The sequence below is a fragment of the Pelophylax lessonae genome, assembly GCF_965119305.1.
Source record: "Pelophylax lessonae genome assembly, chromosome: 13".
NCBI classification, from domain to species: Eukaryota; Metazoa; Chordata; class Amphibia; order Anura; family Ranidae; genus Pelophylax; species Pelophylax lessonae.
In genome coordinates, this window is record NC_138780.1 from 7,559,735 (window position 1) to 7,584,508 (window position 24,774).

Consider the following 24,774-nt stretch of genomic DNA (forward strand, 5'->3'; position numbering starts at 1 on the left):
AATATTTTTCACATTTTTTTATATGAAATTCCCCCCCCCCCAAAAAAAAAAAATGTAAAAATCAAAATTTTTAACATTTTCGGCCAATTTGTTTTATGCTACATATGTTTGGTAAAAAAAAAATCGCAAAAAGCGTATTTTGATTGGCTTGCGCAAAAGTTATCGCGTTTACTAACAAAGGGAAAGATTTTTGTCATTTTTGGTGTTTTTTTTTTTTAACGAGTAATGGCGGCGATCTGCGATTTTTTTTGCGGGACTGCGACATTGCGGCGGACAGATCAGACCCTTGACTGACATTTTTTACACTTTTGGGGTTACCAGTGACATTTCTACAGTAATCAGTGCTATACATATGCACTGTTACTGCAAAAATGACACTGGCAGGGAAGGGGTTAACTGTATTGGAGAGGGAGGGGTTAAGTGTGTCCTAGGGGCGTGTTTCTAACTGTGATTGGACATGGCTACTAGTATAAAAACAGAGATCAACGGTTCTACATAGTAGAACCGTCTGATCTCCATTTTTACACAGGGGAGAATGACAGGCGGATTTGTTTACATTAGCCGCCTGCCTTTCTCCCTTCCCGGCGAACGATCGCAAGTGACCGGCGGACATCGGGTCCGCCGGTCACACGCACTGACTTGTTAGTGAACGAGCCGGGGCGGGCGCGCCCCTTAGCGGGCGCGCGCTCGCCCACTATTGGCTCACAAACCGGTGACAGGCTAGTGACGTACCGGTACGTCACTTTGCCTGGCCGGGGGCTGTCCGCTGCAGTATATATACTTGCGGCGGTTGGCAAGTGGTTAAAATCTGCATCTCTGTTAGTAACAGCTCACTTAGTCCCGGTTCACACTAAGGCGACCTGTGAGGCGACCTGGTCGCCTCACAGGTCGCCGTAGGTCGCCTCCCATAGGGAAGCTGCGGACCCGTTCTAATAGGAGCGACACAAGTCGCTCCGACTTAGAAAAAGGGTCCGGAGCTTCTTTGGGGCGACCGCCATAGACTTCAATGTTATGAAGTCCGTGGCGGCCGCTCCGAGGTCGCGGCGCACTGCTCGCACCGCGACCCCGGAGGCCGTACGTCGCTCGTATGTGAACGGGCACTGAGGCTTGTTTTTATTTGTTTACTATTGTTATCTTTGTGTAAGTTATATGCAATACAATTTGTACTCTTTTTTTTTTAACCAACTTTGATCTATGTCCTAAAAAAAAATCCCACCAGAGAGGGTCTTGTACACATAAAATAGAAATGAAAGGCAAAACATTTAGGTTTATAAATAAAAAAACATTATAAATGCATTTTCATTTTTTTTTTTCCACAATAAAAAGTTTATTAAAAAAATGTATAGAAACATAACATAGATAAATGCAGAAACATTGATGAGTAGACAATGTTTCAGTGAACAAAGATAACAAAGTTAAATTTACCAGCATAGTAGGTAAGGATGCATATTTACAGACATATGCGTTGTAAAGATGAAGAGGGATACAAACTTTCTAATCACACGTCAATCACATTCCCTTTTTTATAATATAACTTTTAATTTATAATATAAATTTATAATATAAATTATATAATATATTTAATTATATAATATAACTTTTAATTTATAATATAAATTATATATTATAATTTATATTATAAATTATAATATATATTATATAATTAAATTATAATATATATTATAATATTATATTATAAATTATAATATATATATTATATAATTATAAAGAGTTTATAATATAAATTATAATGATCACATTACCTCTGTTCTCAGCTGCATAAGAGCTGGGGGGGGGGGGGATAAAAAAAAAAACAGCACCACACTGGTCTTCCCAGCCAATGAAACAAAGAGAACCAGATACATTTCCATACAAATACACGTTACATCAGGCACATATGCCATACAACTGGAGTTTTTTTTTAGCTATTAACATCAAGAAATTAAATATTGCTCTGATATGATATGTATGGTCATGACAATGTTTTTTTTTTTTTTTTTTCCTACTTATATTCAATATTTTATAAAATAACTACAAATTAATTTGTGTTTTTTTTTTTTTTTTTTTACATTTTTTTCTCAGAGCAGCTCAGGAAAACCTTCATCAGTTGGCTGTACACTCTGTCCGAATGTGGTGGAGTAATATAAGCACAGCAACAATGAGAACAAAACCAGACAATGCCTGATAGATTGCAGAAGACAATGTTGAATTTTTTTCTGAAAAACAAAAAAAATAAAACATTTTAAAATCATGTCCATAAATACAATTCATGTAACAGATCATTTAGCTACATTTATTTGCTACATTTATTTATTTATTTTATTTACAGTTTATATTTATTTATTTATTTATGTATTTATTTATTTTTTTATATTTATATTTTATTTAATTATTTATTTATTTATTTATATATTTGCTACATTTAATTGATTAGTACAATCTGAAACTTAAAATTTTAATTTCACCTTAAAGTGAACCCGAAACTAATAAGATATGCCCTAGGTAACAGCCCCAGAATCTTATGGTGCCTACAGGGGGCCTGGCCTGACTGGAGTTGGCAGGCTCCTGTTGCTAGGCAGTGGGTCACTCCATCTGCCAGCAGCCACACGCCCCTGCCCCTGGCTGGATTGCTCTAATTGGCTATGCTTCTCTAGAACCAGATTTAAGCATCGCAAGCCCAGAGTTCTTGGCTTGTGATAGCAGCAGCTACCTAGCCCCCCTTCCCGTGCTTCCATGTGCTACTTGTCGTTTGGAGTGCTTGTTGCTGACCACTTTCTTACACCCAAATCTTTTGGATTGCCACCTTGGAGTGACTAATGGATTACGCTTGCTCTCTTCCTGCCCTGGCCTCAAAACCATATATTTGATTACGCTTGCTCATTACCTGCCTCGACCTTGGAACTGTCTACTGGATCCCACTTTCTCATTTCTTGCCCTGACCTCAGAACTGTCTACTGGATTATGTTTGCTCGCTACCTGCCTTGACCTTGGATTTGTCTACTGGATCATGCTTGCTTGCTCCCTGCCCTGACCTTGAAGCAGTCTACTGGATTTTGCTTGCTTGCTACCTGCCCCGACATTGGAACTGTCTACTGGGTCATGCTTGCTTGCTCTCTGCCCTTACCTTGGAACTCTTGCTATTGGATTATGCTTGCTCACTTCCATCCTAGACCTCTGAAATGCTTTTAAGATTATACTTGTTCGCTTCCATCCCTGACCTTGGAACTGTCTATTGGATTACACTTGCTCATTTCCCGCCCTGACCTCGGAACTGAACATTGGATTCCACTTGCTAGCTTCCTGTCCTGGCCTTGGAACTGAATATTGGATTATGCTTGCTCACTTTCTGCCCTGGCCTCGGAACTGAACATTGGATTACGCCTGCTCACTTTCTGCCCTGGCCTCAGAACTGAACATTGGATTACACTTGCTCACTTTCTGCCCTGGCCTCAGAACTGAACATTGGATTACACTTGCTCACTTTCTGCCCTGACCTTGTAACTGTCTACTGGATTATGCTTGCTTGCTACCTGCCCTGACCTTAAACATGTCTACTGGATCACACTTGCTTGCTACCTGCCCTGACCTTGGAATTGTTTACTGGATTACGTTTGCTAACTTCCTGCCCTGGCCTCGGAACTGAACATTGGATTACGCTTGCTCATTTTCTGCCCTGACCTTGGAACTGAACATTGGATTGCGCTTGCTCACTTTCTGCCCTGGCCTCAGAACTGAACATTGGATTGCGCTTGCTCACTTTCTGCTCTGACCTTGGAACTCTCTACTGGATTACGCTTGCTTGCTACCTGACCTGACCTTAAAAATGTCTACTGGATCACACTTGCTCACTTCCTGCCCTCACCTCAGAACCGTCTATTGGATTATGCTTGTTCTCTACCTGACCCAGCCTCAGCACTACTGCCTGGATTACACTTGCTTGCTACCTGACCTGAGCTCAGAAATATCTACTGGATTATGCTTGCTGCTGCCTATCCAAATGTGGCAGTGGGAGGGGGGGGGGGGGGGGGGCAGGCAAGTGGAGCTTCCCCTTTTGGGTGGAGCTCTGGTTTAGGCTCATTGGTGAGTGAAATGCATTGAGATGCTTTCATCTTGGAGGACTTTTTTTTTTTTCATTGAACTGAGGAATAAATGGATATGAAGCATTTCCAAGTGAGTGATTCTCTTTCTTTTCCTGGACTTGTTGTACAGTTAGTTCTGTTATTGGCGAGAGTTGGCAGATTGGAGCGTTGAGCAGAGCAATTATCTTCTGCCCATCTTCCAGGGTTCATATCAAGTACCATTGATAAGATGATATCGTCTTGCATAGTACAGACAGGGTTAATTATGGCAAATTCAGCCCCCCATCCCTGTAATAAGAAATTAGGATTGTTTCCTTGCTGGAAGTTCCATTAAAGAGCATCTGAAAAAGGTAAGCTGCGCTTGTTATGCTATGTGAAGACATGGGGACATGTAGCAAATATAAAATAGTTATTATCCCAATTTGGCAGAAAAAGTGGAAATACCCTTCAAAACAAAACATTTTACAAGTCTTAGACTTACTTTGTATCTTTACATCAAAAAGCTGTGAGCAGCAGTGGACCCAGTCATTGGTAAAAAGCTCTGCTCTATAGACCCGCTCATCGTTGGCGCTTACTTGAGACAACCGTAAAGAGCCATCACTCATGGCAGAAAGTCTCTTGGAGTGGCAATCATTCTGACACTCTATCTGACCTGGCCAAGTAATTGCCATGTGATCGATGTTATTAATATCCCAAACAATAAATGCCACTCCTGAAGGACTGGGAGCTTGTAGAGTAACAGTGTCCCCAAGTCGATGAAATAATTGTCTTGTGCCATTACACGATTCTGTAGGCTCTATTAAAAGACAAAAAAAATGAGTTAAATAGGTGGTCTGATTTTGAAAAATGCTTCAAAGATATTTCTAAGCATGCGTCAGTCAATGAATAGGATTCAAATGCATACAATCTTTTATTCATGCAATGTCATATCAGTCAAGTAAGCCAACTTTTCGAGGCCACGTAGGGTCCATTTCTCACTTTGACGAAAAGACCCTCCATGTGCCCAAAATGTTGGCTTACTTGACTGATGTTATAGGTGAGGAGCAAGCGAATCAGCTGTCCAATCACTTCCACACACCGTTGGTACTGCGCCCTACCCCTGTGCAGGCCATGTAGGGTCCATTCCTCACTTTGACGAAAAGACCCTCCATGTGCCCAAAATGTTGGCTTACTTGACTGATGTTATAGGTGAGGAGCAAGCGAGTCAGCTGCCCAATCACTTCCACACACGCTTGGTACTGCACCCTACCCCTGTGCAGGCCACATAGGGTCCATTCCTCACTTTGATGAAAGAACCCTCTATGTGCCCAAAATGTTGGCTTACTTGACTGATGTTTTAGGTGAGGAGCAAGCGAGTCAGCTGCCTAATCACTTCCACACACCCTTGGTACTGCGCCCTACCCCTGTGCAGGCCACGAAGGGTCCATTCCTCACTTTGACGAAAGGACCCTCTATGTGCCCAAAATGTTGGCTTACTTGACTGATGTTGTAGGTGTGGGGCAAATGAGTCAGGTGCCCAATCACTTTCATACACCCTTGTTACTGCGCCCTACCCCTGTGCAGGCCACGTAGGGTCCATTCCTCACTTTGATGAAAGGACCCTTCATGTGCCCAAATTGTTGGCTTACTTGATTGATGTTTTAGGTGAGGAGCAAGCGAGTCAGCTGCCTAATCACTTCCACATACCCTTGGTACTGCGCCCTACCCCTGTGCAGGCCACCTAGGGTCCATTCCTCACTTTGACTAAAAGGACCCTCCATGTGCCCAAAATGTTGGCTTACTTGACTGATGTTGTAGGTGAGGAGCAAATAAGTCAGGTGCCTAATCACTTTCATACACCCTTGGTACTGCGCCCTACCTCTGTGCAGGCCACATAGGGTCCATTCCTCACTTTGACGAAAGGACCCTCCATGTGCCCAAAATGTTGGCTTACTTGATTGATGTTGTAGGTGAGGAGCAAGCGAGTCAGCTGCCCAATCACTTCCACACACCCTTGGTACTGCGCTCTACTCCTGTGCAGGCCTCCCTCCGACCTCCGGACTCTGGGTAGAGGGGAGAGAAACCAGAAAACGTCTGTTGGCTCGTCTTCCCTACCTAATAAGAACCCCGGAAGTGATGTGTATTACATCATTAATGAGTTTGGATGTGGCTTTCCCTTACCAGTGTAGCTAAAGAATAAGCTAATGGAGCGAAATCTGACATCAGGGATCTAATAGACACCTCATGTCTTATTATAGAGAACCTGTCTCAACAAAATAGCATCCCATGGGGGACTTTTGGTCCCCTATGAGATAAAAAATAAAGTTTTGTGAAAGAAAATATGTAAAAAATGTAAAAGTAAAAAAGTTTCACCAAAACACTTATCCCCACCACCCCCAAAATGGAATACTGGTTGCAGGAGGGCATGCTGGGTGTCGTTCTGGGGCTTTCGAATGAGTCCTACCGTGACCAGGTCAGCACCGGTTGAAAGCAGACTTTTCTGGTTACCAGAGGCATCCGGTAGGGCTGTAGACCCCAAACTCGGCGTGCAGTTACCCATAGATCTATAGCCACCCCACATTTTTACCACCCGAGGGGTAGAACAGACTTACCCCCCCCCCCAAAATGGAATACTGGTTGCAGGAGGGCATGCTGGGTGTCGTTCTTGGGCTTTCAAACAAGTCCTATCATGACCAGGTCAGCCCCTGTTTAAAGTAGACTTTTTTGGTTACCAGAGGAATCCGGTATGGCTGGAGACCCCAAACTCAGCGTGCAGTTACCCATAGATCTATAGCCATGCAACATTTTTACCAGCCCAAGGGGTAGATCAGACCTTTCATCTCCACAAACATGCACATATAAACATAAACACATGTATTCGAGGGTGCCAACTTACAGAAATTTTGACTCTCCTATACATGTTGCATATTGCCGTGCATGCCAGAGCGCCATTTTAGTCCCAAAATATACAGTTTGCTCTAAAATGATGACTTGTAGCGGGCTTTTTAAGCATTGTCTGTGGAAAATATCGGATACTAAAAATTGTTGCCAATTTTCTCATGCAAGTTTGAGACTTGGCATGTTGGGTATGGCGTAGTTATACTGTGGCAAGGTGGCACTGCTGTGCCAGATCTTGTACCTAGTATGTGATCCGACACTTCTGGGTCTGGGGCGCATGTGCGCCGCCGGAAACCTGCTCTCCCTGTGATTATACACAGGGGGAGCCGATCTGCGGGTACCATGGACTTGATGTCTACTGGCACCGGCCGATCGTTAGGCATAAAGCCAGAACAACGATCTGCCTATGTAAACAAGGCAGATTACCGTTCTGACAGGGGGAAAGAGATGGATCCAGTGGCGGCCCGTTCATTGGGGGTGCAGGGGTGCCGCCCCCCCCCTATCCATGCGTCTGACCCCCTAATCTACATGTAGGGCACCGGATGCATGGATTTCAATTTTTTTTTGAAGCATGTGATTAGAGACAGAGGCTCTAATAGACTTAAAAAAAGGGTGGGCTCGGGGCGCAGAGCACTGCGCCCTGAGCCCACCCAGTTTTTTGACAATAGCGAATGAATATTCGCTATTATCACACTGTCTCTCCTCCCAGCCAATCCTGATTGGCTAAAAAAGAGACGTGATTTTCCTGGCCATTGGCCAGGAAGAGGGAGGGAACGTATGGCCAGAGGAGACTCACAGCCACTCGGGAAGGAGCAGGTAAGGATGCTGGCTGTCCGGCTGGGCAGCAAGCCAGCCGTCCGTCCTGGGAGGGGGAGGAAGGAGGGAGGGGGTGGTAGAATAGATTAGCTGCCCCCCCCCAATTGGCATCAGACAGACCACACCATACCCCCCCGACCACACCAGCTCCAGCCCGCACAACTAACCCCACTCCCCGGTTGCTGGCTCGCTCACCCTGGGCAGGCAGCGGTGGCGGCTTCCCCCTCAGTCTCCTCCAAGGGCTTCCCCGGCCTCTCCTTCCTCCTTCTCCTCCTTGGCCAATAGCATGGCTTCTCCTTTCGGCAAATCGGGAAACGGGTCTCAGGACCCGCTTCATGATTGGCCAGGAGGAGAATAGGTGGGGCAATAGCGAATATTCATTCGCTATTGTCACACAACTGGGTGGGCTCAGGGCGCAATGCTCTGCACCCCGAGCACACCCTTTATTTGAAGCCTATTAGAGCCTCTGGCTCTAATCACGTGCTTCAAAAAAAAAAAAAAAAAAACATTGGAATCCATGTGTCCAGTGCCCTGCATGTAGATTAGGGGGGCGAACATATGGATGGGGGGGCGGCGCCCCTGCGTTCCCAATGGACGGGCCACCACTGACCGTAAATGACTGTTTCACATGAATAATTTTAAAATGCCTGGCATCATTGAATATTTTACTTACCTGCAATCTTTGGAGACAAGCCTCTGTTTCCTGTAGATTCAAATGATATAAATAGTCATTACTGAGAAGAAACAATAATTTGCAGAAAATTATTTATTGCTCTAAAGAAAGCCAGTATGTTGGCTTAATATTTTTATGCAATTAGTGTGTTATGTAGATGATTTGTGGATTGTGAAAGGATTGTGGGTGCTGGTGCTGCTTTTCCCATATGTCCTCCTATGTCATAATGATAGACTGATGGGAAATAAGCAGAGATTGCAGAAAACAAGGCCAACACTTGACTCTACCAGAGCGTTTTGGGTTGTGTTGGCCATAGATAACCTCAGCTGAGGCATGATATTGAAGGAATGTGCTGGCACCATTGGTTGCATAGTTATATAGTTAGTCAGGTTGAAAAAAGACACAAGTCCATCTGGCTCAACCATTAAAAAACAAAAAACAGTAAAGAAAACCCAGCCATACAATCCCATATACACAATCCTATACCTGCAGTTGATCCAGAGGAAGGCGAAAAAACTCCAGCAAAGCATGATCCAATCTGCTACAGCAGGGGAAAAAAAATTCCTTCCTGATCCCCCGAGAGGTAATTGGATATTCCCTGGATCAACTTTACCTATAAATATTAGTACCCATTTATATTATGTACACCTAGGAAAGAATCCAGTCCTTTTTTTTTAAAGCAATCTACTGAGCTGGCCACAACCACCTCTGGAGGGAGTCTATTCCACATTTTCACAGCTCTTACGGTGAAGAAACCTTTCAGTGTTTGGAGACAAAATCTCTTTTCCTCTAGACGTAAAGAGTGCCCCCTTGTCCTCTGTGTTGACCTTAAAGTGAATAACTCAACACCAATTCACTATATGAACCCCTTATATATTTATACATGGAGGTCATATCCCCCCTTAATCTCCTCTTCTCAAGAGAGAATAAATTCAGTTCCTCTAATCTCTCCTCATAGCTGAGCTCCTCCATCCCTCCTATCAGTTTGGTTGCCCTTCCCTGCACTTTCTCCAGTTCCTTGATATCCTTTTTGAGAACTGTTGCCCATTACTGAACTGCATATTCCAGATGAGGTCTTACTAATGATTTGTACAGGGGCAAAATGATATCTCTCTCTCTGGAGTCCATGCCTCTGTTAATACAAGAAAGGACTTTGCTTGCTTTGGAAACAGCAGCTTGGCATTGCATGCTATTATTAAAGAGGTTGTAAACCAGAAAAAAATTTTTTTTTCTTTTTGCAACCTGAAAGAGAAACACATAAATAATGAGCTAGTATGCACAGCATACTAGCTCATTATGAAATACTTACCTTAGAACGAGCCCCCGCCGTGCCGCCCGCTTACCTGTATGACGGGCGACATGTCCAGTCGCCCGTCTTCCGGGATCGCGGCATCCGGCCATCTGATTGGCCGGAGTCGCGGTGACGTCACTCCCGCGCACGCGCACGGGAGACGACGGTCACGGCACGGGTCTCTGAAAAAACGGCACCAGCTGCCGTTCTTTCAGAGCGCATGTGCCAGTGACGTCACTGGCTGCATGTAAGGTAAATATCTCCTAAACGGTGCATGTTTAGGAGATATTTACAGTACCTATAGGTAAGTCTTATCATAGGCTTACCTATAGGTACAAGTTACAGAGGAGGGTTTACTTCCTCTTTAAGCTATAATCTACCAGAACACCCAGATCCTTCTCTTCTATGGATTCCCCCAGATCCTTCTCTTCTATGGATTCCCTCAGATCCTTCTCCCCTATGGATTCCCCCAGATCCTTCTCCGCTATGGATTCCCCCAGATCCTTCTCTTCTATGGATTCCCCCAGATCCTTCTCCGCTATGGATTCCCTCAGATCCTTCTCCCCTATGGATTCCCCCAGATCCTTCTCCTCTATGGATTCTCCCAGATCCTTCTCCTCTATGGATTCCCCCAGATCCTTCTCCTCTATGGATTCCCCCAGATCCTTCTCCGCTATGGATTCCCCAGATCATTCTCCGCTATGGATTCCCCCAGATCCTTCTCCGCTATGGATTCCCCCAGATCCTTCTCCACTATGGATTCCCCCAGACCCTTCTCCGCCATGGACTCCCCCAGTTGTACTCCCCCTAGTATGTATGATGCATGCATATTCTTACCCCCCAAGTGCATAACTTTACATTTATCAACATTAAACCTCATTTGCCACATAGTTGCCCAATGAAACAGTGCATTGAGGTTGGCTTGTAAGTTGGAGACATCCTGTAAGGAAGTTATTCGACTGCAAAGCTTGGTGTCATCTGCAAAGACTGAAATGGTACTTTTAATCCCAGAACCGATATCATTTATAAATATATTAAAAAGTAAGGGTCCCAACACTGAACCTTGGGGTACGCCACTGATAACCTTAGACCATTCAGAGTAAGAATCATTAACCACTACTCTCTGAATTCTATCTTTTAGCTAATTTTATATCCATTTACAAACCGATCTTTCCAAGCCTGTAGACTTTACCTTACACATTAGCCGTGTGTGGGGAATGGTGTCAAGTATATGTCAAGCTTCCTTTTTCCTTCCACATATGTATTATTAGTCCAACTCTTGCTGCAGGGCTTCCTGTTCTCTTCAGACCACACTGACCATAGATAGATATCTGTAGTGACGTAGTCAATTTTGGAACCTCGCTTCTTGAATAAATGTTGTGCCTGTGGTCAGTTTATCAGCTTGGCATGCACCCACTCAGCCCTATGGAGCCTTCGTTACATAGTCTCATTGTCAATATCATGACACTGTCCAGATACTTGGGATTGAATCACATGCCTCCCCGCCATGTAGCAGAACATTGTGGAAGGAGTCATTGTGGTCATGTGATAATCAACCTGAATTATACACAGCTGTGGTTGCACATGCAGTAGTTGGTCCCGCCCCCTGCCAACTTCATACCTGCCCACCAATGTGTAAACGCTGGCTGTTTTCTCTATCCACGGAACAAAGGGGCAGAGCCCTGCATATCGGCCCCGCCCTTCCTGACTTCAGAGCTTCATTTTGACAGCTCTATTCATGGACTCACACACGCTCTCATTGCAGCCGTATGCCCCGCTGACTTGGGACTCGAGGTATGCTACTCCACAAGTGATGGACGCTGGGGGGGGGGGGGGAGAGATGCAGAGAGAGAGAGGGATGGAGGGAGGGGGGAGCGCAGGACAGATGTTGCAAGTGCATTGACCTCCTGGGGGAATATGTAGAATAGTGTGGCAGAGGGGCTGCAGTTAAATCTATATTGTTTTCTGCCTACTGAGAGCAGGATCTGTTAGTGAGGTCTGCTCATTGGACTCAGGATGCCATTCATTCAGTCTGCAGAGTGTTTCAGGCTGGTCCAATAGGGAGGCATGTTGGACAGTGGGAGGAAACCTGACAAATGGATGCATAGGCATTTGATACAGTCCTGATGATTGGCAGAGGGCAGGTCGTCTCTGCGCATTCTGGGATACTGTATAAAAGCCAGGAGCACATGTGCTGTGGGGTCTTTGGCTGAAGAGCAGAGTCCCGGAGGGAGGGGGCAGCTGCCTCCTCTGTAGAGGTGTTATGCAGTCACAGGAGGTCGTTCTGAGGGCCAGAGGAACGGTTGAGAGGAGCTGAACCCAGAGGTCCAGCAAAGCTGACTTAGAGGGGAGACACTGGAGACCCTGGGACCACAGTATCGTGAGTACAGGGACTCATGTCAAGGGGCCTGACCTGAGGGGGGTGTAGGATAGTCAGTGGACGGGTGTCAGCATGGCAAGAGGGCTCCATGGGCTGAGGGGGCGGCAGACGGACCACACCGTAACCCCCCGGACCACACCAACTCCAGCCAGCACACCTAACCCCCCTCCCCGGTTAGCAGCTCACTCACCCTAGGCAGGCAGCAGCGGCGGTGGCTTCCCTCTCAGTCCCCTCCGTGGGCTTCCCCTGCATCTCCTCCCTCCTCCTCCTCCTTGGCCAATAGCATGGCTTCTCCTTTCGGCCAATCAGGAAACGGGTCTCAGGAATTGCTTTCTTATTGGCCAGGAGGAGAATGAGTGTGGCAATAGCGAATATTCATTCGTTATTGTCACACAACTGGGTGGGCTCAGGGCGCAGTGCTCTGCGCCCTGAGCCCACCCTTTTTTGAAGCCTATTAGAGTCCTCTGGCTCTAATCACATGCATGTAGATTAGGGGGCCAGATGCATGGATGGGGGGGCGGCGCCCCTGTGCCCCCAATGGATGGGCCACCACTGCTAGGGAGAGTGTCCTGAAGATAAATGTGTGTTCACCGAGTCATCTTAAGGAAAAGAGACTCATCAACTCAAATTCATCCATAGTGGCAGGGTGAATAAACAGCCTGGCTGTATCTGAAGATAGGAGTCCTCAACCACTGTGAATAGTTAATTTGGAGTATCCCACTATAGCCTTCTCCTATCCCCCATTTCACAATAAAATACAAAACAAACCAAACATCCCTGGATTGATTATTGAAGTGAGACAAAGAAGGAAAATTAAGAACTTTATTTGCTGGGACTGTGTGCTGGTAACTCAGGGGGGGACCCGTAAAGTGAATATCTGGCAGTCCTTACGGGGGCAGTGCTACATAGAAAAAAAGCTATTCAGTCGAAAGGATTGCATGAGGACTCGAGGGCATACAATGCGAATAGAGGAGAAGCGTTTTAACCTCAGGCAACGTGGGGGGTTCTTTACTGTTATGGCTACAAGATTGTGGAATTCTCTACCACAAGAGGTGGTTTCTGCGGGAAGTATGGTGGCTTTCAAAAGACTCTTGGACGTACATCTCACGGATCAGAACATTCAGGGGTATGAGAGATGATTACGGCCACACACACCTACACAGGTTGAACTGGATGGACTATTGTCTTTATTCAACCTCACCTACTATGTAACTATTTAACCACTTAAGCCCCGGAAGATTTTTCCCCCTTCCTGACCAGGGCCTATTTTGCGATTCGGCACTGCGTAACTTTAACGGACAATTGCGCGGTCGTGCAATGCTGTACCTAAACAAATTTGACGTCCTTTTTTTCCCACAAACAGAGCTTTCTTTTGGTGGTATTTGATCACCTGTGCGATTTTTTGATCATGCGCTACAAACAAAAAAAGAGCATCAATTTTGCAAAAATTACAATATTTTTCACATTTTTTTATATGAAACCCCCCCCCAAAAAAATGTAAAAATCTAAATTTTTTAACATTTTCAGCCAATTTGTTTTATGCTACATATGTTTGGTAAAAAAAATCGCAAAAAGCGTATTTTGATTGGTTTGCGCAAAAGTTACCGCGTTTACTAACAAAGGGAACGGTTTTTGTCATTTTTGTTGTTTTTTTTTAACGCGTAATGGCTGCGATTTTTTTTGCGGTACTGCGACATTGCGGCGGACAGATCGGACCCTTGACTGACATTTTTGACACTTTTGGGGTTACCAGTGACATTACTGCAGTAATCAGTGCTATACATATGCACTGTTACTGTAAAATTACACTGGCAGTGAAGGGGTTAACTTTTTTTGAGAGGGAGGGGTTATGTGTGTCCCTAGGGGCGTGATTCTAACTGTGATTGGCTGTGGCTTGAGGTGTAGGGACTGTGATCAACGGTCCTACATAGTAGAACCGTATGATCACTATTTCTACACAGGGGAGAAGAATGACAGGCGGCTTGTTTACATTAGCCGCCTGACTTTCTCCCTCTCCACCCGACGTTCGCGAGTGACCGGCGGACATCGGGTCCGCCGGTCACACGCGCGGGGGGGTTCGGGACCGCGCGGGAGCGCGCCTCCGGTGGCGCGCGCTCGCTCCCTAGAGCCTCACAGGCTAGCGACGTAGTACTACGTCGCTTTGCCTGTGAGGGGCTGACCTCCGCAGTAAATAGTCGTGCGTCGGTCGGCAAGCGGTTAACATGTAGATAACTGATCCAGTAAATGTAAAAGCCATTGAATTACTTACCACTAATCCTGAGATCATATAACTGAGCACAGATGTATTTATCTTGGCTGTTAAATAATTCAGCTCGGTAAACCCGAATGTCATTGGAGGACAAAGATCTGATAATTAATGAGCCATCCTTTAAGTTAGAACCTAGTCTCCCGGTATAGTCAGAGCCATGATACCCCATCTCCAGTGGTTGGCCTAGTTTTGTGGTGGCAATAAGAAACTTTTCATAGTTCCAGGTGGCAGAAGTGAGACTGATATCATTCAAGTCCAGTTGTAGAACAACGTCTTCACCCTCCTCAACAGAAAGGCTTGTTATGGAGACACAGGGAATGATAGAAACCACTGCATTAAAAAGAGACGTTTGATCAAGTATAAGATTAACAATTAACATGGTATTAATATTTTTTGTTTCATCGTATCTACATTATATTTTTATATTTAAACCCAACTGAGCTTTCAGTTTTAATCAGCTAAATACCTTCAAGGTCCATCAAAAAAAGCATCACAGTTTGCTTGCTTTAGAAAACATCCACAGCCTGAGTAAAAATAGCAAATAATCTGCCAACATGCTGTAGAGAAGGACCCAGGGCCGATGCTTTCACTAGGCAAACTAGGCAGCCGCCTAGGGCGCATAGGCGTGCGCACAGGGTGTGCCGGGTGTGCCTGGGCACACCCTAATCACCTAGGGCACATTAGCATTATCGCTCTGTTTGCCAGTGAGGAGATGGGAAAGATCTCCCTCGGACCTGCTCTGCCATAAGAGAAGTGCCACACACTTCTATTTCACTTTGCCAGCAGGGAGAGTAATGTACCGGGGCCATGTACATGTAGGCAAACACATGCATGTGTATTTAAACTTTGGGGTGCACACCCTAATGCAACAGGCTGCGCACACCTATGCTAGGGCGCATTGCCACCTAGGGGCGCAGCCACGAGTCAGCACTCACGCTCCATCATGAATGATCCTTGTGAGCTGAGGGGAGGGGCGGCAGTGGGTGAGGAAGAAGGGACAGAGGAAGATGCCAGGTGTCTGGGGCAGTGGCAGAACTACCAGGCCCTGACTTTCCACCATTGTTGGGGGAGCCCCAAGGGGCAGGAAAGGAGCCCACCGGAGTGCTAGCTGCATAATGATCCTCTTCGTCTGGAGCTGAGCGGCCTAATCCCTGGGCGGGAAGTGACTCTCTAATCTGAGCTGGTGGGCAGCCGTTTATTTCCCTGGGTCGGTATTAAGCAGGGAGTGGAGGAGAGCTGAACCTGAGCCGGAGCTCGGCACTGGAGGGCGGCACTTTTACTGGAGCAGAAGCGACGAGGCAACGGAATGGTCTGAGGATGTTGGTGATGAAGGATGTGCGGAGATCTCCGACTGCTGCTTCTCCCTCCACCAGGAGCCGGTTGGAGCTGTGGTGAGCACTGTGGTCCAGGAGAGGAACGTCCTGGGAGAAGGAATAAGCAGGATCACAGTGAAGGAGGGCAGAGTGCAGGCCACTCTCTTCATACTGCCCAGTAAGTGTCCCCAGAACAGGGAATCAGGGTCCCTGGGTGTGACATGGAGTATCCCTGGTGTGAAAGAGAATTGCAGTCACCAGGTATGCGATGGGGAATCTAAGTCACCAGGTGTGCCATGGGGGAGAGGGGTCACAAGTGTAACAGGGGTTTGGGGTCACCAGGTGTGCCATGAGGAATAGGGATCCCTGGGTGTGCCATGGGGGATTGAGGTCCCCAGGTGTGACATGGAGGAACATCAGGGTCCCCGGGTATGACATGGAGGAACATCAGGGACCCCTGATGTGACATAGAGGAACATTGGGATCACTGGGTAGGACAGCATTACATGGAGGAACCATCAGATCAGGGTCACTGGATATGACATAGAGCAGTTTTTAACCCCTTCCCTTTTTTTTTTTTTTGGGGGGGGCGCAAGTAGCTGATCTTGCCTAGGGCATAAAACAGTCTAGCACCGGCCCTGGAAGGACCCTTGCTCTCTGTGTCAGGGACAGGGGAGGACTGGGCCAGGGGGCAGGGGGGGGGGGAATTGCTCGGATTCCCCCGTAAAAAGGCTGCACCGCTTCTGCCACAGACATGCCTAAAGGTTTCCTGGTGAAGAGAAGCAAAAAGGCCCCGCTGCTGACCTACTGAGTGCGGGATGAAGACATGGATGGTGTAATCTGTGTCTGAGCAGAGGCCTGTTCCGTGCCCCACTGGAGACTCTCCTCCCCCAGGCAGCCCTGACCGAGCTGTCCCAGCTCCCCCCAACTGCCCCCTGCTGGCCAGGTCCGGAACCCGGATTTGGCTGGTGAGTAGAGAGTACTTGGAGAAGGACTTCAGCCTGGAATGGGGGTCAGGAGGAGGCCGGAAAGAGGGAGAGTGGGGGGCGAGTCGCTGCACTACGGGCCTCTGGTTTGTGCCCCCTTGGCCGGAAGTTGCCAGTCAGCCCCTGGACTAAGGGAAGAACTTTACAGGAGAACTGGCAGATATGCCAATGCCCAAGATGGCCGCGCTAACGCACGCATGGGCGTTAGCAATAGGTACGCAATGGCGCATTGGCGCATGCAACGGCGCATTGGCTGCATTGGTGGTTGCGACCACCTTCTCCACTACAGATCCGATTCCTGAAGCCGCTACACCTGCATGCACTGTTGGGCACAGCACCCTCTGTCACCATCACTCAGCCGCAAGGGGAGTCCTTTCGTCACCTCAGCCTCCAGCCTGGTTCCTGACACTCTGTGTGTAAGCAGTGGTCTCTCTGTAGATGTCCGACACACTGGGCTGCTGTTAGAAATCACGGGTCCCCATATGGCCTACCTGACAGGGCCCCCCCCCCCTGGCCAAAAACTAACTAATGACATAGATTTATCAGTTCCTTTCTCTGCAACCTCAGCTGCACAGATGAATGTATAGGAAGCACTCTGAGGCTTCCTGCTCATTCACAAACTGAAGCATAGTAAATACAGTTGCTTGACACCCTGGGATTAGGGAGCCTTGCAGAGGACAGGAGAGGATTACATGATGTCTGAGATAAGGTACCAGAGGAGACTCTGCCTCTTGAGGTCCTATGAAGGAAAAACTTGGGAAAGCATTGAAATGGGATCACTCCCACCCTTAGAGATCCCCTATTAGATCACAGTCCCTTGATATCAGTGCCCCCCCCCCTTAGACACCTCCCATTAGATCAGAGCCCCTTATATGAGTAAAAAGATCCCCCATTAGGTCAGAGTCCTCTTATATCAGTAAAGAGATACCCCATTAGGTCAGAGTCCCCTTATATCAGTAAATAAATCCCCTATTAGGTCAGAGTCCCCTTATATCAGTAAATAAATCCCCTATTAGGTCAGAGTCCCCTTATATCAGTAAAGAAATCCCCACTTAGGTCAGAGTCCTCTTATATCAGTAAAGAGATCCCCCATTAGGTCAGAGTCCCCTTATATCAGTAAATAAATCCCCTATTAGGTCAGAGTCCCTTTATATCAGTAAAGAAATCCCCACTTAGGTCAGAGTCCCCTTATATTAGTAAAGGGATTCCCTATTGGATCAGAGTCCCCTTATACGAGTAAAGAGATACCCCATTAGGTCAGAGTCCCCTTATATCAATAAAGAGATCCCCCATTAGGTCAGAGTCTCCTTATATCAGTAAAGAGATCCCCCAGTAGGTCAGAGTCCCCTTATTTCAGTAAAGAAATCCCCCATTAGCTCAGAGTCCTCTTATATCAGTAAAGAGATCCCCCATTAGGTCAGAGTCCCTTTATATCAGTAAAGAAATCCCCCATTAGGTCAGAGTCCTCCTATATCAGTAAAGAGATCCCCCATTAGGTCAGAGTCCCCTTATATCAGTAAAGAAATCCCCCATTAGGTCAGAGTCCCCTTATATCAGTAAAGAGATCCCCCATTAGGTCAGAGTCCTCCTATGTCAATAATGAGATCCCCCATTAGGTCAGAATCTCCTTATATCAGTAAAGAGATGCCCCATTAGGTCAGAGTCCCCTTATATCAGTAAAGAGATCCCCCATTAGGTCAGAGTCCCCTTATATCAGTAAAGAGAGAGAGTAAAATAAAACCACCCCCCTATAATTATGTTAATGTGAAAAAATAATTGTGAATGATTTGGTTAGTTGGTCACCAACCATTATATCAGCAGTCAGCACCCTCCTTAGAGACCCCCATTAGCTCACCCCTTATATCAGTGCTCTCCTTCATTAGGGACCCCCATTAAATAATAGAGGTTTGGAGCTGCAGTTGGGGGGGGGGGGGTGGAGTGGCTGGGGCCCTACGGCTATTTTCCTCCATCGCAGTGTTTGCAGTGTCAAAAGTGTGTTATCAGTTGCTAGGATACCAGCGGTCCCAGCAGCCAATAACTGCAATGGGAAGGAGATCATTGAGACGGGGGGAGAGGCACCCAGCGGAGGAGAAAGCATAGGGCACAGGTAGACAGGAAGGCAGGTGCAGATGACAGGAGAGGAGCCCAGTGCCAAAACTTGATCTTGCAGTCTTGCCCCCCCCCCCACCTTACAGTGGTGGAACTCCAGTGCCCGGTTGCAAGCGCGACCTTTGCGACCCTGGTAGTTCCATCACTGGTTAAAAACAAATAAAAATTTTAGGTATATTCAAGTCATTGATTGTAATGAGAATTTTCATAGAAATGTTTGTTCAAAAATCTACTATTGCACAGCCAGTTTTTTTTTTTCCTTTCTGTCTGTGTCCCCTTTAGGGAAGTTGTTTCTTAATTTCCTGTCTCAAAAAAAAAAAAAAAGGAATACAAAACACACAAAAAAAAATGTTTCCTGAAACAAATGTCCACACAACAAAAGTTTAAAAAAATAAGTGTATAATAAGTGTAAAATAAAAATAAAGTGTATGTATATAACACACGGATTAAAAACATATGAAAATATAAAACCCTTCTCCAAAAAAAAAAAAAAAAAAGGACCAGTATACCAGTCCCTATATAATGTGGTCATTCATTCATCCATCCATTCAGGTCAGAAAACCCAATACTTGATGTGTGTTTTGTAATTCATCAAATAAAGACAATAAAAAATAAGGTGTGTATATATATACAGTGCCTTGCGAAAGTATTCGGCCCCCTTGAACTTTGCGACCTTTTGCCACATTTCAGGCTTCAAACATAAAGATATAAAACTGTAATTTTTTGTGAAGAATCAACAACAAGTGGGACACAATCATGAATTGGAACGAAATTTATTGGATATTTCAAACTTTTTTAACAAATAAAAAACAGAAAAATTGGGCGTGCAAAATTATTCAGCCCCCTTAAGTTAATACTTTGTAGCGCCACCTTTTGCTGCAATTACAGCTGTAAGTCGCTTGGGGTATGTCTCTATCAGTTTTGCACATCGAGAGACTGAAATTTTTGCCCATTCCTCCTTGCAAAACAGCTCGAGCTCAGTGAGGTTGGATGGAGAGCGTTTGTGAACAGCAGTTTTCAGTTCTTTCCACAGATTCTCGATTGGATTCAGGTCTGGACTTTGACTTGGCCATTCCAACACCTGGATATGTTTATTTGTGAACCATTCCATTGTAGATTTTGCTTTATGTTTTGGATCATTGTCGTGGTGGAAGACAAATCTCCATCCCAGTCTCAGGTCTTTTGCAGACTCCATCAGGTTTTCTTCCAGAATGGTCCTGTATTTGGCTCCATCCATCTTCCCATCAATTCTAACCATCTTCACTGTCCCTGCTGAAGAAAAGCAGGCCCAAACCATGATGCTGCCACCACCATGTATGACAGTGGGGATGGTGTGTTCAGGGGGATGAGCTGTGTTGCTTTTACACCAAACATAACGTTTTGCATTGTTGCCAAAAAGTTTGATTTTGGTTTCATCTGACCAGAGCCCCTTCTTCCACATGTTTGGTGTCTCCCAGGTGGCTTGTGGCAAACTTTAAACGACACTTTTTATGGATATCTTTAAGAAATGGCTTTCTTCTTGCCACTCTTCCATAAAGGGCAGATTTGTGCAGTATACGACTGATTGTTGTCCTATGGACAGAGTCTCCCACCTCAGCTGTAGATCTCTGCAGTTCATCCAGAGTGATCATGGGCCTCTTGGCTGCATCTCTGATCAGTCTTCTCCTTGTATGAGCTGAAAGTTTAGAGGGACGGCCAGGTCTTCGTAGATTTGCAGTGGTCTGATACTCCTTCCATTTCAATATTATCGCTTGCACAGTGCTCCTTGGGATGTTTAAAGCTTGGGAAATCTTTTTGTATCCAAATCCGACTTTAAACTTCTCCACAACAGTATCTCGGACCTGCCTGGTGTGTTCCTTGTTCTTCATGATGCTCTCTGCGCTTTAAACAGACCTCTGAGACTATCACAGTGCAGGTGCATTTATACGGAGACTTGATTACACACAGGTGGATTCTATTTATCATCATTAGTCATTTAGGTCAACATTGAATCATTCAGAGATCCTCACTGAACTTCTGGAGAGAGTTTGCTGCACTGAAAGTAAAGGGGCTGAATAATTTTGCACGCCCAATTTTTCAGTTTTTTATTTGTTAAAAAAAGTTTGAAATATCCAATAAATTTCTTTCCACTTCATGATTGTGTCCCACTTGTTGTTGATTCTTCACAAAAAAATTACAGTTTTATATCTTTATGTTTGAAGCCTGAAATGTGGCAAAAGGTCGAAAAGTTCAAGGGGGCCGAATACTTTCGCAAGGCACTCTGTATATATAGATTTAATACAAAGTACAAAAATATGAAAATTGATGATATCACCCTACCTAATAAACTGTAACACCTGTGCAAAGTTTTTGTACTTTGTAATATACACATCTTCATTTATTTTATTTTGAATATATTTCTTTGGTAAATTGCAATACACATATTATGTATGTATATTATGTTATGATTAACTTGTGTCATCCAGGGATCTGTTTGAATTCCCTGATGGATGACAACAATAAATATGGACTGGTATATTAATACTCTTTTCTGTGTTTTTTTATCTATCTATCTATCTATCTATCTATCTATCTATCTATCTATCTATCTATCTATCTATCTATCTATCTATCTATCTATCTATCTATCTATCTATCTATCTATCTATCTATCTATCTATCTATCTATCTATCTATCTATCTATCCATCTAGATATAGATATCTATCTAAATATATATATATATATATAAACTTTATTTTCTTTAGAATTATTTAAAAAAATAAAAATAAAAGATAACTTACATCCCTGTAGATATAAAATACGGCACCAACAGTTGAAAAAGTAGACTTTCATCTTTTCGTGTGATGTTCCGACTGCCAGAAACAGCTGAGGTTTTCACACTTCCCCAAACGATGGTAGGCACATATGCAATAACAAGCAATGTATGCAAGCTTTTAATCTACATCATATTTAAATGCCCAATCTTCACACCCACTGTTAAAATGAACAGAACTTTACTTGCTCCCTAGCATATTTGTGTTTGCCAACAACCTCAATTTGCAGCCAAAAAAAAGAAATAAATAAAATAATATAAATATATATATACAGTGCCTTGACAAAGTATTCGGCCCCCTTGAACTTTTCGACGCTTTGCCACATTTCAGGCTTCAAACATAAAGATATAAAACTGTAATTTTTTTGTGAAGAATCAACAACAAGTGGGACACAATCATGAAGTGGAACGAAATTTATTGGATATTTCAAACTTTGTTAACAAATAAAAAACGGAAAAATTGGGCGTTGAAAATTATTCAGCCCCTTTACTTTCAGTGCAGCAAACTCTCTCCAGAAGTTCAGTGAGGATCTCTGAATGATCCAATGTTGACCTAAATGACTAATGATGATAAATAGAATCCACCTGTGTGTAATCAAGTCTCCGTATAAATGCACCTGCACTGTGATAGTCTCAGAGGTCCGTTTAAAGCGCAGAGAGCATCATGAAGAACAAGGAACACACCAGGCAGGTCCGAGATACTGTTGTGGAGAAGTTTAATGCCGGATTTGGATACAAAAAGATTTCCCAAGATTTAAACATCCCAAGGAGCACTGTGCAAGCGATAATATTGAAATGGAAGGAGTATCAGACCACTGAAAATCTAGGAAGACCTGGCCGTCCCTCTAAACTTTCAGCTCATACAAGGAGAAGACTGATCAGAGATGCAGCCAAGAGGCCCATGATCACTCTGGATGAACTGCAGAGATCTACAGCTGAGGTGGGAGACTCTGTCCATAGGACAACAATCAGTCGTATACTGCACAAATCTGCCCTTTATGGAAGAGTGGAAAGAAGAAAGCCATTTCTTAAAGATATCCATAAAAAGTGTCGTTTAAAGTTTGCCACAAGCCACCTGGGAGACACCAAACATGTGGAAGAAGGGGCTCTGGTCGGATGAAACCAAAATCAAACTTTTTGGCAACAATGCAAAACGTTATGTTTGGCGTAAAAGCAACACAGCTCATCACCCTGAACACACCATCCCCACTGTCACACATGGTGGTGGCAGCATTATGGTTTGGGCCTGATTTTCTTCAGCAGGGACAGGGAAGATGGTTAACCACTTGCCGACTGTCTAACGTAGATCTACGTCGGCAGTCAGTTCCTCACAGGCAAAGCGACGTAGGTCTACATCGCTAGCCTGTGAGGCTCTGGGGAGCGAGCGCGCACCGCCAAAGGCGCGCGCCCGCTTCCGCTCGCTCACGGACCTCCCCGCGCGTGTGCCCGGCGGACCCGATGTCCGCCGGGCACTCGCGATCGTCCGTTAGAGCGGGAGGAAGACAGGCGGCTAATGTAAACACAGCCGCCTGTCATTCTCCCCTGTGCAAGAATGGAGATCACACGGTTCTACTATGTAGGACCGTTGATCTCTGTTCTTACACAAGTAGCCACAGCCAATCACAGTTAGAAACACGCCCCTAGGGACACACTTAACCCCTCCCTCTCCAATATGTATAGCACTGATTACTGTAGTAATGTCACTGGTAACCCCAAAAGTGTCAAAAATGTCAGTCAGGGGTCCGATCTGTCCGCCGCAATGTCGCAGTCCCGCAAAAAAAAATCGCAGATCGCCGCCATTACTCGTTAAAAAAAAAAAACAACAAAAATGACAAAAATCTTTCCCTTAGTTAGTAAATGCAATAACTTTTGCGCAAACAAATCAAAATACGCTTTTTGCGATTGTTTTTACCAAACATATGTAGCAGAAAACAAATTGGCCAAAAATGTTAAAAAAATTTGATTTTTACATTCTCTTTGGGGAATTTCATATACAAAAATGTGAAAAATATTGTTATTTTTGCAAAATTGACGCTCTTTTTTTGTTTATAGCGCATGATCAAAAAATCGCACAGGTGATCAAATACCACCAAAAGAAAGCTCTGTTTGTGGGGAAAAAAAGGACGTGAAATTCGTTTAGGTACAACGTCGCGCGACCGCGCAATTGTCCGTTAAACCAACGCAGTGCCGAATCGCAAAATAGGCCCTGGTCAGGAAGGGGGTAAAATCTTCCGGGGCTTAAGTGGTTAAAATTGATGGGAAGATGGATGGAGCCAAATACAGGACCATTCTGGAAGAAAACCTGATGGAGTCTGCAAAAGACCTGAGACTGGGACAGAGATTTGTCTTCCAACAAGACAATGATCCAAAACATAAAGCAAAATCTACAATGGAATGGTTCACAAATAAACATATCCAGGTGTTGGAATGGCCAAGTCAAAGTCCAGACCTGAATCCAATCGAAAATCTGTAAAAAGAACTGAAAACTGCTGTTCACAAACGCTCTCCATCCAACCTCACTGAGCTCGAGCTGTTTTGCAAGGAGGAATGGGCAAAGATTTCAGTCTCTCGATGTACAAAACTGATAGAGACATACTCCAAGCGACTTACAGCTGTAATCGCAGCAAAAGGTGGCGCTACAAAGTATTAACTTAAGGGGGCTGAATAATTTTGCACGCCTAATTTTTCAGTTTTTTATTTGTTAAAAAAGTTTGAAATATCCAATAAATTTCGTTCCACTTCATGATTGTGTCCCACTTGTTGATTCTTCAAAAAAATTTACAGTTTTATATCTTTATGTTTGAAGCCTGAAATGTGGCAAAAGGTCAAAAAGTTCAAGGGGGCTGACACCAACCCTGTCCAGGTTTAAAAAAAATGTAAAAATGACTAAAACCCAGCTTATGGATTGGATTATTGACTGTGCAGTGCTTGCTGAAAATGCGTGTTGCCTGGTTATGCCGGGGAAAGGGGACCCAAAATCCAGCTGCCCCTTAGTGAGTAGTGCTACATTTACGATACCCTTACAGCCACTAAAGGGAGCAGCCAGAGCTACCTAAAAATTTTTACTTAGGCCATCAATACAGAAAACCTCACCTCCTGTGTTTTTCTTGCCCCAACTTTTATCTTTTGTCTTTGGGCCTTCTGTCCTGACGACTTCAGTAAAACAT

At 44.9% G+C, this 24,774-nt stretch overlaps 2 protein-coding genes across 2 annotated transcripts in view; both read right to left on the minus strand.

Moving 5' to 3' along the window:
- Positions 1-24,774, minus strand: part of LOC309569900 (sialoadhesin-like) — a gene marked incomplete at both ends in the record, with an annotated part of 435,740 nt that overhangs the window by 178,307 nt on the left and 232,659 nt on the right. The window lies entirely within an intron of this gene.
- Positions 2,069-21,684, minus strand: LOC309543166 (uncharacterized protein). Its single transcript, XM_082242554.1, has 5 exons — positions 21,576-21,684; positions 14,386-14,715; positions 8,446-8,475; positions 4,561-4,875; positions 2,069-2,216 (listed from the first exon to the last, which is right to left on the minus strand). Exons 1-5 carry the CDS (start codon positions 21,625-21,627, stop codon positions 2,104-2,106), a joined length of 840 nt encoding a protein of 279 aa, XP_082098680.1. The 5' UTR covers positions 21,628-21,684; the 3' UTR covers positions 2,069-2,103.

Coding starts and splice junctions, on each gene's coding strand:
- LOC309543166 (XM_082242554.1), bottom strand. CDS start 21,627: ATGAAAGTCTACTTTTTCAACTGTTGGTGCCGTATTTTATATCTACAG. Junction 4,876..8,445: donor CTTGTCTCCAAAGATTGCAG/GTAAGTAAAATA, acceptor GTCTTTTAATAG/AGCCTACAGAATCGTGTAAT. Junction 2,217..4,560: donor TTTTGATGTAAAGATACAAA/GTAAGTCTAAGA, acceptor TTTGTTTTTCAG/AAAAAAATTCAACATTGTCT.